This window comes from Sciurus carolinensis, chromosome 2 (genome assembly GCF_902686445.1).
Source record: "Sciurus carolinensis chromosome 2, mSciCar1.2, whole genome shotgun sequence".
In the NCBI taxonomy this organism is placed as follows: domain Eukaryota; kingdom Metazoa; phylum Chordata; class Mammalia; order Rodentia; family Sciuridae; genus Sciurus; species Sciurus carolinensis.
This window is the reverse complement of record NC_062214.1, coordinates 188,145,321-188,158,500: the sequence shown is the minus strand read 5'-3', so window position 1 is coordinate 188,158,500 and position 13,180 is coordinate 188,145,321. Positions and strand designations below refer to the sequence as shown.

The following is a 13,180-nucleotide window of genomic DNA, read 5'->3' as shown; positions in this document are numbered from 1 at the left end:
AGTCAGATTTTTGTTTTGTCAATTGTTTGAATTTTTTTTGTTTCAATTTCCTTGATTTCAGCTCTGATTTTAATTATTTCCTGTCTTCTGCTGCTTTTGGTGTTGATTTTTTTCTTCTTTTTCTAGGACTTTAAGATGTAATGTTAAGTCTTTTATTTGTTGATGTTCTGGACTTTTAATGAATGAGCTCAATGCAGTGAATTTTCCTCTACGAACTGCCTTCATAGTGTCCCAGAGATTTTGATATGTTGTATCAGTGTTCTCATTTACCTCTAAGTATTTTTTATTTCCTCCCTGATTTCTTCTTTTATCCAGTCATCATTCAATAGCATGGTATTTAGTCTGCACATGTTAGAAAAGCTTCTATTTTTATTTTATTGTTGACTTCTAATTTTATTCCATTATGATCTGATAGAATGCAGGTTATTGTCTCAATTTTTTGTATCTGCTAAGAGTTGCTTTGTGGTATAAGATATGGTATATTTTAGAGATGGATCACGTGCTGCTGAGAAAAAGTGTATTTGCTTGTTGGATGAAATATTCTATGTATGTCTGTTAAGTCTAAATTATTGATTATACCATTTAACTCTGTAGTTTCTTTGTTTAGTCTTTGGAGGATCTATCCAGTAGCAAGAGCGTAGTATGTAAAAGTCAGCCAGTATTATTGTGCTTTGGTCTATTTGATTCTTGAAATTGAGAAGGGTTTGTTTGATATAGGTAGGTGCTTCATTATGTGGGGCATAAATCTTTACAATTGTTATGCCTTGCTGATGTATAATTCCCTTAAGCAGTATGAAATGTCCTTCTTTGTCCCTTCTGATTAACTCTGGCTTGAAGTCCACTTTTTCTGATATGAGATGGAAACCCCTGTTTTTTTACAAGATATGTGTGAGTAGTATGTTTTTTCCCATCCTTTTACCTTCAGTCTGTGGATGTCTTTGCCTATGAGGTGAGTCTCTTGGAGATAGCACATTGTCGGCTCTTGTTTTTTAATCCTGTCAGCCACCGTATGTCTTTTGATTGATGAGTTCAGACTGTTAACATTCAGAGTTATTATTGAGACATGTTTTGTATTCCTGATCATTTTGGTTTATTTCTGATTTTTAATTTGACTTAGTTTCTCTTTTGATTGATGATTCCTTTAGTGTAGTTCCTCCCTTTACTGGTTTTCACTTTTTTTTTTTTTCATTTCATCCTCATAGATTATTTTGTTGATAATGTTCTGTGGTGCAGGCTTTCTAGTTGTGAATTCTTTTAACTTTTATCATGAAAGGTTTTTATTTCAATTTTGTTGATAATGTTCTTTAGTGCTAGCTTTCTAGCTGTGAATTCTTTTAACTTTTGTCATGAAAGGTTTTTATTTCATCTTCAAATCTGAAGCTTAATTTTGCTGGATATAAAATTCTTGGTTGGCATCCATTTTCTTTCAGAGCTTGGTATATATTGTTCTAGGACCTCATCACTTTGAGGATTGAGTTGAGAAATCAGTTGAGATCAGAATTAGTTTCCCCCTATATATAATCTGATATTTTTCTCCCACAGTCTTTAAAATTCTATCCTTATTCTGTATGCTAGGCATTTTCATTATAATGTGCTGTTATGGTTTGGATGTGAATTGTCCCCCAAAAGCTCAAATGAGACAATGTAGGAAGGTTCAGAGGAGAAATGATTAGGTTGTAAGAGTCTTAACCCAATCAGTGAATTAATCCATGATGGGATTAATTGAAGTGGTAGAGTGTGGCTGGAGGAGGTTGGAATTGGGGTGTGACTTTGGGGTATGTATTTTGTATCTGGAGAGTGGAGACTCTCTTTATGCTTCCTGATGATGCAATCTGCTTCCCTCTGCCATGATGTTCTGCCTCGCCTCAAGCCCCAAGGAATGGAATTGGCCTTTTATGACTAAGACCTCTGAAACTGTGAGCCCACAAATAAACCTTTCTTCCTCTATAATTGTGCTGGTCAGATCATTTAACCAAGCAGTGGAAAAGCTGACTGAAACATGTATATTTGGGGTCCTGTAAGCCTCTTCTATTTGATTTTCCATTTCATTCTTTAGGTTTGGGGAATTTTCTGATATTATTTTATTGAAAAGATTTTACATTCATTTGGTTTGTAACTCCATGCCTTCAGCTATCCTGATAAATCTTAAATTTGGTCTTTTCATATTATCCCATTCTTGGAAGTTCTGTTCACAATTTCTTACCATCTTCTCTATGTAGTCAACTTTATTTTGATGATATTTTTGCCTTCATTGCCTGCGGTTCTGTCTTCCAAGTGGTCTAGTCTGTAGGTGATGCTTTCCATTGAATTTTTAATTTGGTTTATTGATTCCTTCATTTCAAGGATTTCTGCTTGATTTTTTTTAGAATCTCTATCTCTTTATTGAAGTGATCTTTCCCCTCCTGAAATTTATGTCTGATTTCACTACTCACATTGTCCTTTATGTTGTGTATCAGTTTAACTATGTATGTTCTAAACTCCTTTGTTGACATTCTTCTACTATATTGTCAATGAATTCTATTATTGGAGCATCTTGGTTTGTTTGGGGTGCTTTGTTCCCTTGTTTTTTCATGTTGTCTATATGTCTTCTCATCTAGAAGTGTGGATCTGGAGCAGTACAGTTTCTACCCTTTAGACTTAGAGTGTCCCTGAAGGTTTCCAGTACCTCATCTTTAAGAGGGATAACAATAGTAATAGCACACAATACAAACAATATTTAGCCTTAACCTATATAGCTCCTATTAAGATGCCTACAGTTTTATCACAATAAACAAAAAATGATGTGTTCAATTATTATCTACAATATAAACAGTAAGTTTAAAAAAGGGTTTACACTTTTACATGGTGGACAAAGAGAGAACAGAAGTGGTGTAGGATGTGATGTTTATGAGGAAGGAGGTGAGAAGACAGAAGTAAAAAAATTATAGGAAGAGTGAAAGAGGAATAACAGAGGTTGGTTATTAGCAGGAGAAAAGAGAAAGAAAATCCAGGGAAACAGATAAATGAGAGGATAGATAGATAGATATTTAAAAAAAGGAATACACAACAAAACTGTAATGTACTATTCTTACATCCCAGTCTTCAATAAACTGATGCATGAAAAATACTTGGTTTTAAAAATGGTAGAGCTATGGGTGTGGGGAGGAGCTTGATGGAAAAGTGAACAATTGTTTCCACTGGAGTTCAAGAGTTTCTCAGCTTCCCTTCCAGCCAATCGGTGGGGTTGTCTGGAGTTTGTGATAGCTCCACATTCAGGATGGTGGGAGAATTAGTCCTGGAAGCTGAACTCCTGGAGGCCAGGTATAGGCCAAGCGCACTCAGTATCATTGCCGTGTGCCAGTTGGTCTGGAGATTTTATATCAGTGTGCCTCCGTGACACAGCAATTGTCAGTCCATGTTGGAAGACTGCACTCCAGGAATCTCCTTCAGGTTTCACTCATGTGTAACCTGTTCTTAGCTCCTTGCATTGCCTGTAGACCTCACAATTCCTGGTCTCTGATTTAGTCTCCAAACTCCATCTCTCCTGTCCCAGCGCTTTCAGATTATCTCCCAGACGGTCCTGAGGGTTGGGCACAGGAACCTGTGCAATGGTCATGGAGAGCTGTTCTGTGTTCCCCCAGGTGAAATGCTCCCAGTTTTTTACTTTCCACTGGATTGCTAGGCTCAGACAGGCCCACGTAGACCTAGCTGCAAACTCATGGATCTGGGTTTCAGATTCCTTTCCTCAATGTTTTCAGATGATTTTTTTTCAGGAAAATAAGTTCTTCTGTTGTTTTGTTGATGGTGATGAGAATCAATCAGGGTTGAGTTCCATTTCCTCAGATGTGAAGATTGAACACCCAAAAAATGCTGAGGCAAGCATAGAGAGCAAGTTTTATTTAAAGGATAGAACAGAGAGAGACTTCTCCGCAGAGAAGGGGGCCCAGCGCTGGGTGTCCAAGGCAGTGGGAGTGCCCTGCCCCTTTAATACATTCTACTTCCTTTGTTCTCATGCTCTCCTTCTCCCCTTATCTTGCCTAGTGACTAGTGACCAAAAGGTGGGAAAGAAGGCTTCCAGGGGTGCCTCTCCATGTCTGCCCAAAGTGCAGGAAAGGAGCCACCCAGGAGGTGCCTCATTAACAACTCCTACAACTCCCTGCAGGGAGGAGCAATTCCCTGGAGGCAGGTAGCCTTGGCAACAGATCGGAGGGTGGGGAGGCCTTTGAAGACATTAGCATTTGATTTCCTTTCCTTTCCAATGAGCCTGCATCTTCCTGATCTGACCCAATCATTTGTTACCTATATTGACTATCTTTTTGTCCCCCAGCCTCAAGTTTTATGCATGATAATTTGACTTTAGCTCCAACCTGTTGCATATCCATGAATAAGTTTTAAAATGTGTAAAGCCTTGTCTGATTAAGTTCTTCCAAAAGAATCACGACCTATCCTACTCTGGTAAAGAAGAGTGCCATTTCATTCTTCTAGTTCCACTGACGTTCAAGGCTCTCCTGGAGCATGAGGGATGGGGGTAGTCTTACTGTAGGGGTTCGTGGAAGGCTTCACAGAGAGGGTGATATCCAAAAAGAGACTGGAAAAATGAGAGAAAAACAAATATTCAAAGGTACATGACCTATAATCTATCTAGCAAAAATTAAAGGTGAGAATCTAAATACTCCAGGTCTTGGAAGTCCTTGTGGGTCATGTGAAAGACCTTCTTTGCCACTTGTTTTGCTATTCAGACCATGCTGGGTTGAAGAAGTCTCACTGCTAATTGGTTTTTCCTGTTAGTCCACTCCTAACTTTTCTATTTTCCAGAAACCCTTCTAAGTCTCTTGGCTACTAATGACAATTTCCCTTGTTTTCCACTACTACTCTGAATTTATTCTAACTTTTATTTATCTACTGTTGTTTGATGGAATTGGGGAAGATAAGGAAAGGTAGATGTGGACTCTTGGGCATAAGCTATTCTCTAAGTTATAACCATGCATATCCTGTGTTGGAGTGATTCCATTCCTAGGCATAGATCCTATTATGTTTTTTATCCAAATATGGCCCAAGTAATGTCTCCCATCCCATATATTCTTCGGCAATGTGATCTTGTGAGGCTCACGCCAAGGGAATTAGGCTTCATTCCTTCTACTCTGGAAAATAAAAACAGACCTACTTTCAACCAATGAAGAATGAGAGCCAACTGTACCCATTTTTTAAACTATAGAATAGTTCCTTTATAGTTTATCTAAAACTTTTAAAGGAAAGTAGTAAGGTACTGCCACAGTTTAAACACCTAAATTTTATTTCCACAGAACCTATTCTCTTTTAAAAATTTTTATTTTATTTATTTTTATTTTTTTTAGAACCTATTCTTCAGTGGATTCTTGGAAGGGTGATGATACAAAATGAGATCAATACATTGTTTCCACATGTGACAGATGTCAAAGTGACAAAGTGCCCCTGTGCCAATGATGTAGCTTTAATTGGCTTCATTTTGAACACAACATATAATGGTAAGTTTACAATTTTATTGAATGTCGGAAGGAAGTAGTGGTTTGCATTTGTTAAAGATGTTGTTTAACTGGCAGTAAACTAAACGTATAGGCGAACGGGAGTGAAAATGTTTTCTAAAAACACTCATGAATTTACTCTTTGCCACTCTACCTTAACTACTTACAAGTATGACATAGTGTGGATATTTTTTCTCAGGATTTTTTACCATGTCAATAGTGGCTTAAGTATCTCTCCTAATTTCATTTATGCTCTGCCCTCTACTAGTATGTTACTTCTTCACAAAGATTATGCATTGTTTTTAATCTGCTTGATATTTCTTCCATATGAAAGTAGCTATTATTGTTCCTAAGGTATCACATTATTTTATTTTTTATGTGTATGTTTTTTCACTGCTACTATAATATCTAACAGCATGTGCACAGGGAAAAATAACCTTTTCTTCTTTATTCTCCTTTACAACACTTGAGACACCGATCGTATAGACTTTCCACACCAAGCATTTCTTCAGTTCCTTGCTGACACCAAGTGGGTGGCCTATGATTTAATTCACTTCTGGCTTTGGTTACCTGGCATTAGCACAGACCCCCCCCAGGTTGGAGTCCTAGCCCCATCAGGTTACCTCCCACTTTCAGTGCCAGGTTGTAACCTGTACTTCTAACCAGCTACTTCTAACCAACCCTATCAGAGGGTTTCCATGACCCCTCCTTAATTGATAATTGCTAGAACAGCTCCCAGAACTCAGAGGAACATTCTCACTTATTTACGAGTTTCTTACAGATAAAGAGTCGGATGAAGAGGTACATAGAGCAAATTTAGAAAGGTCCCAAACACAGCAAGTTCCATCCTCATGAAGTTACTTATGCTGCCTCCCCTGTACCTGGATATATTTATCAATCCAGAAGTTCTCCAAAACCTCTACCTTAGAGATTTTTATGGAGGCTCCATCACATTGGCAAGATCAGTCATGAACTTGGTCTCCAACTTCTCTTGCCTTCCTGGAAGAGGGCTATGGGGCTCAAAGTTTCACGCTTGTCATGGTTCAGTTCTGATGACCAGCCCATCAAGAGTCACAAAAGATGCTTCTGTCACACAGGAAATTCCAAGACTCTTAGGAGCTCTGGGTATGAAGACTAAATATTATTTCATAATATCACATCACCATTACACATTTCAACTATTAACAGCATTACTCTAATTGTTTTTCCTCAGTCATTGCTTACCTACTAGTTAGTACTCAGTTCAAATTAATATAAAAGGCAAATAAGAAACAAACATTAAAAACTAAGAAATTTTTATTACTCAGGTAATAAATATATCTACATAAAAGCCAAAAAGTAAACAATCTGAACAAATATGAGAGAACTATCAGGTTATAAAATCTAATAACCTAATAATAATAATAATAATCTAATATGTAAAAACCACCCCCCAAAGACAATTCAAAACTATAATTTTATCTTTTTTTTTTCCTTTTTCTCAGTGCCAAGGATTATACCTAGGGCCTCATGTGTGCCAGGCAACATGGTGTACCACTGAGCTACATCCCCAGTCCCGAGGTTATAATTATGAGAACCCTGTTTGTAAGACAAGAAATCCCAAACAATACCTAGGAATTAAAAAAAAAAAAAAAAGTTGCAAGACCTATTGTATAGATATTATGAAACCTAATAGAGTCCATAAAAAAGTAAAATAAAATAATTCATGTTCATCAGTAGGAACTTAGAGTATTGTAAAGATGTTAATTGTTTCCAAATATGTCAATCAATTCAATACAGTTTGAAGAAAAATTATGGCATTATTTTTTGTTTTGTTTTATTCCATTTGGCAAAGGGTACATCCCCCCCCCCCCTTTTTTTTTTCTTTTTTGGCATGAAAATTAACAAATCAATTCCAGAATTCACTTGAAAGAGTAATATACCATGAATAGCAAATATAATTTTAGAAAATAATAAAAGAACAAAAACTTGCCCTACCATGACTTTATAATAAAGCAGTAGATTAAAACAGTGTGCATTGGTTTGGAATAGACACAGCCTTGACTTCCTAATAGTCTACAGTCCGTTAATTTTCTCCAGTTTTGAATGCCTGCTTCTGCTGAAATAATTGGTCATAAGTCATGTGTCCATCCCCTCTCTGCTGTCCCTCTACCAGGCTATGACAGCCCCGATGTAAACAGCCTTTTTTCCTCTTTGGCTTCATGGACACCAGGCTAGATCTCCTTCTCCTTCTCTTTATTCAAACACCAATACCTGCCTGCCTTCCATGAGCCACAGTAGAGCAGCCTTTCTCCATTCCTCAAGCTCCATCCTAGCATTCAAACAAAAGTCATGGAGGAGGGAAGGGGCAGCTTAATGGCCAGGATCCACATTCACAGACCACCTCAGACTTTCATCCAAGAATTGATTTCAGCAACCTGTTTGTTAGATGAAGCCCCCTTTCCCCCAACTGACTGCCACTGTCCAGGGGCAGAAACAGAAGCTGCCACAGTGTCGGGTTGCCACTGCCTTAACCAGCATTTCCTTTGCAAGACTCTTGTTCATCCTCCCAGCCTTCATTCCACACGATGTTAATGGTGAGAAGAGTAATCCAGTGGCCCCATGTGCTCCATTTTGAACCCACAATCCTCCTCTAGGACACTCATGACATATCCCATCAGGTCTGCTCTCAGGTAGCACTTCCCTGTCATTGGAACTCTTAATGAGTTTAGCCTCTGGTCTCAGCCTTCCTCTCCACCTTGATTTCTGTCGCTGTTTTCAGTACCTTCACTATCCAGATGGATAACCACGGTATGGGTTACCCAGTTCCAAGGCCTCCTCTCCTTCAGTGACCTTGCCTTCCTCTCACTTCTCTGGCCATAGTCCTGACCTCATAATCTCTAATATTGTCAGTATCTCCAAATCTCCACTGCAAGACTCTCACACTCTGTACTGCCCTCTAGTCTACCTTTTCCAGAATTCATATTCCAGCATTCCTTTGATCTCATTGGGTCTTTGATCCATTGTTACTACCACTTTTTTCACCATCCAACATCCTTATTTCCCTCTTCTCTCACCATGATCTTCAGGTTCCATCCTTGTAAATACTCTGTAGCTTTCTCACCCTTCTCTTTCTTCCTTGTATGATCCCAACTCTAGTTAAGGCTACCTGTGCTCCTGGCAGAGCAGGAGCACATTGTTCCTAGAAAATAATTGCTCACTAGTCTCATTTTAGAATTCCACAGGCTGGTCTCCCTTTAAATTTATGATGGTAGAACTCAATAGGGCACGTGGCACTGCCTTGACACCCTGTCCCTCCTCCCTATTATATTTATTTTCCCACTCTGCAGTATGACCTTAGCCTATCTCTTCCTACTTCTCACACACTCAACGTCACCTTCTTGCCCTCTCACTCTCGGCTGTCTAATTTCACAGAGAAAATAAAGATTTATCACAAGGAGCCTGCCAGCCTGCGCTCCCACTCACTCATGCTTGTATCCATTGTCTCAGCTGCCATCAGAGACCAGCCCTCACCCCTGCTGTCCTGGATCCTATTCCTTCCCACCATCTGAAGAACTTTACTCCTGCACCCGCTTGCACTCTCCTTTCCCTCCTGGTCCATCATGGTCTCCCTCCTCTCTGATCTTGTCCATCCACACACCATCAAGCCCCAGTGTCCCCATCCTAACAAGCCTTCATTCATCTCACTTTACTCCCATTCTCCAATTCTCTGTTCTTCAAAGCAAATTTTATGGAAAGATTTTATCATAAATGGTGCTGCTCTTTTCACTTCACATTTTATCTTCATTCTACTGCAAATCAGACTTTTTTCCCAACAGTCTATCCGAACAGTTCTTCTTGAGATCACCCACAATCTCCACATTGCCCAATTCTAACAGTCCGTTCTTTATCCTTATTCTACTTTCCCTCCCTAACTTTAAGGCAGTTGACAACTCTCTCCTCAAAATACTTTCTCCTCTTAACTTTCTTGGCACCCCCTTCAGTTGCTTTTATTGCAGTTCATTGGTTACTCCTTAGTTTTCTAGGCTGACTCCTTTTTGGTGTGACCTCTCAATGTTGATGAACCTGGGTCTTTGTCCTTGACTCTTCTTCCTTCTGTGGCCACATTTTCTCTCTGGAAGACTCAATCCAGTCTCTTGCAGTAATTCCATCTGAAGGCTAATGAATCCCAAATCTATATTGCTGGTGCTGACTGCTCCTCTAAGACCAAACGCCTCCTAAGTTCAATTGTCAATTTTACATTTCCTCTTGATGTCTAATAGACATCTCAAACACAACAAGTCTAACCCAGAACTATCTTTACTCATCACCTTCTAAAATTTGTTCCAGTATTCCTTATCCCAATTAGCATTCAGTTAGTCAAACTGAAACGTGGGACACCTTCTTGACTGATCTTACACTCACAACAATCCAGAACAATGCTGCCTCCATGTGTGACCACTTCTCTCCTCTGTTAAAATCCTATGTCAACTCAACAGTGTCTGCTAGAATAATCCAGTCTCTTAAGTGGTCTCCCTGTTTCTGTTCCTGCCCCAGTACAACCAAAGTGCTTAAACTTGGAACTTATACACCATTTTCACAAAGAAAATGGGGGTGGGGTTTCAAGGGACAGTAAGTTGTGAAGAAGTAGCTAGGAAATATCAGAAAACTCATGGAGGGTAGGGCTTTCAGGTAATGTCTGTTTATGCAAACTTGTCTTGGTGTTAAGTGGCATATTTTGGAGTGGAGTATTATGATCCCTTCAATATGAACAAAATACTTAATAATTAGCTACAGCTTGGGAGATATTTTTAGGATAAAACAATACATTAAGAGGGCTTAAGGACAGAACATTCCCCGAGGTAACTATTCTTGGAGTCAATGAGATGGTTGGCTAAAATTCTGCAGTGTAACCTGCAGTTAATTCATCTTTCCAGTGCTTGGGGAAATGAGATTCAAACTGCAGAGAGGAGAGTTGAGGTAGGGCAGGAGACTGGACTGGAACATGGCTAGATTCAGCTCCTGCCCTGGAAGTCTAGCACCATAGAAGCAACTAGTTCTGTAAAGTTGTTGAGTTTTAATTTTCTTTTCTTCCGTCATAGGTGTTTTCGTAGGCCTGACCTCTTCCGGATTTTGGGATTATGGTTCTACTGTGTGGTATGACCTGACAGATAACATCTATGTCTCACTTCATGAAGGTAATTCCTCTAACTGCGTTTATCTTCAGTCTTTCACTTACCTTCACACTTGACCAGTATTTATGAAATGTCTTTGCTTTGCAAAAGAGCTCACTTTTTTCTTGCTTTTTAACCCACTATATGTTTTCTTCCTTTAGAACATTCAGGGCTTTCGTTGATAGATATGGTTTTAACAAATCATATTTTAGTTGTCCTCACATCTCTGGGTCTTTTTGTAAGTGAAGATCTTCGCTATCCTTCAGGTCAAATCTTAAAGGTATGTAAATCACTTTGTAACTAATCATTAACCTTAAATATCTTCTGAGACAATAAAAGAAATATTTGGCATTTGAGTTATGTGTGGTATATCTTAGAATTAAAATGCTTTTTCCTTTAAAAATGTAAAAACATAATATGGCAACTCTTGGCTTTGCCTTACAATACTGAATATGTAATTGGAAATGATGCCAGTTTTATTGATGTATGTTTATAATAAGTTTTAAATATATACATATAGAAAAGATATTATCTACCTATTTATTTGCAACTGTATGTTATGATTTGGATGTGAGGTACCCCCCAATGCAAGAAGGTTGAGAGATGAAATGATTGGGTTATGAAAGTCTTAACCCAATTAGTGAATTAATCCCCTGATGGGGATTAACTGAGTGGTAACTGAAATGTGGTAGAGTATGGCTGGAGGAGGTGGGTCCCTGGAGGTGTGTCTTTGGGGTATATATTTGGTGAGCTGAGCTTAGGCTTTCTCTGCTTTCTGATTATCATGTGAGCTGCCTTCCTCTGCCACACTATTCTGCCATGATGTTCTACCTTACCTCAAGTCCCAAGGAATGGAACCAGCTGTCTGTGGACTGAGACCTCTGAAACTGTGAACCCCCTAATAAACTTTTCCTCCTCTAATTGTTCTTTTCAGGCCTTTTAGTCACAGCAGCAAAAAAACTGACTAAAACATTGTATTAGTTTCCAAAATGCTATAAAGTAATTGGTAAAGCTAAATATAGTTTTAAAAGTAACATAAATTGGGCTGGGGGGATAGCTCAGTTGGTAGAGTGCTTGCCTTGCAAGCCCAAGACCCTGGGTTTGATCATCCCCAGCACCGTAAAAAAAAAAAAAAAAAAAAAAAAAAAAAAAAAAAAAAAAAGAATATAAATTAAAAGCAGGGGGAGAAAAGATAAGAGAAGGAAAATAAAAGCAACTGCTTGAGAAGCAAATATTTCTTATACCTGGTAGGTATACCTTGCCTGCTCAAGGCCCCAGGTTCAATCCTATGGGTAGGGGAGCAGTTATAATCTTCATCTCAAATCCTTTCTGGCATTTCATTAAGGTGTAAGTAAATTAATAAAATGATCAAACAAAGCAAAGTCTAAAGGGAAAATCTTCAGGATATTATATAAACTATGTCAGAGGCAGGTTTAGTGTTTGACCATCCTAACTGCTAGAATAAAAAAAAAAAAAAAAAAAAACATAAATTTCCTTTGGTGTACTTTAAATTACTGTTTTGTCATACCTCTGATATGCAAACAAAAGTTAAAATTTCTTTTTTCTTCTTCTTCCAGCTTACAAGGGCAGACTTCTGTGGTTTTGAAAGGGTAAGCTTAACATTTCTAAGGGTTGGTTTACTTGGTGACTGAAGAGATGAGATGCAAAACAACAATTCCCATTCTAGATCATTCCTGCTACCATAATGGTACTTTAAATATGTACCTTTCAGCAACCCCTAGGCAGTTCCGTTTCAGAGGCCAGCCTCGTCCCTGCTCCTGTGCTCTGTACTGCCTTTCTGTTTTTATTCAGCTGTCCTGTGTATTCTCCACAAAGACAGTCGGGGCTAGAATTTGGATAACACTTTACTCCCCAGTCCACCTACCATGGTGTTAGTCTGGGTCCACCTGAAGAAAGGAGTGCTTTTTAAAGTTTGCACCGAAATGCCATATAATCTAGCCACCTTTCTGCTTCTGGCCTGTTGGGGAATTTTGTTCCATCTGTCATTTCCCTTCTCTGTTAAAAGTTCTGTACTTCACCTAGGTCATTCCAGTTGACACATATGCATGCATCAGTGTGAAAATCATAATCAAAATTATGAGTATTCCTAGCCTTAAGCATGTGCTTCCCCATTCTGTCCTGTGTGCACATGTGAACATGTGCACTTATACCCTCGCTCATACTGCTAGGAGGAAGGAGCATTTATTTCCCAGGAAGCAATTAGAACCAACTTATTGCCATACGAATAGAATGGAAAGTGGAACAGAGGACTGAGAAAACCAGATAGGCAAAACTGATTACATTTGAAAGAACAGAGGGAAGTACAGTCAACCCTCCTATCTGCAGGTTCACATCTACATATTCAGTCAACTATAAGTTTAAAATATTACAGGTGGGAATTGCATCTGTACTGAACAAGTAGACTCTTTTTCTTGTCATTATTCCATAAACAATATAGTGTAACTATTTACATAACATTCACATAGCATTAAGTAATCTAGAGATAATTTAGAGTAGACAGGAAGATATGCATATATTAATTATATA

General features: G+C 38.5%; 1 protein-coding gene across 1 annotated transcript in view; it reads left to right on the top strand.

The window, feature by feature from the left end:
• Catsperb (cation channel sperm associated auxiliary subunit beta) overlaps positions 1 to 13,180 on the top strand; it is a 103,887-nt gene that overhangs the window by 29,260 nt on the left and 61,447 nt on the right. The window contains exons 6-9 of the mRNA XM_047539410.1: positions 5,334 to 5,483; positions 10,562 to 10,657; positions 10,795 to 10,913; positions 12,211 to 12,243. Of these exons, the coding sequence (XP_047395366.1) occupies positions 5,334 to 5,483; positions 10,562 to 10,657; positions 10,795 to 10,913; positions 12,211 to 12,243 (398 nt within the window). The remainder of the gene's footprint in view (positions 1 to 5,333; positions 5,484 to 10,561; positions 10,658 to 10,794; positions 10,914 to 12,210; positions 12,244 to 13,180) is intronic.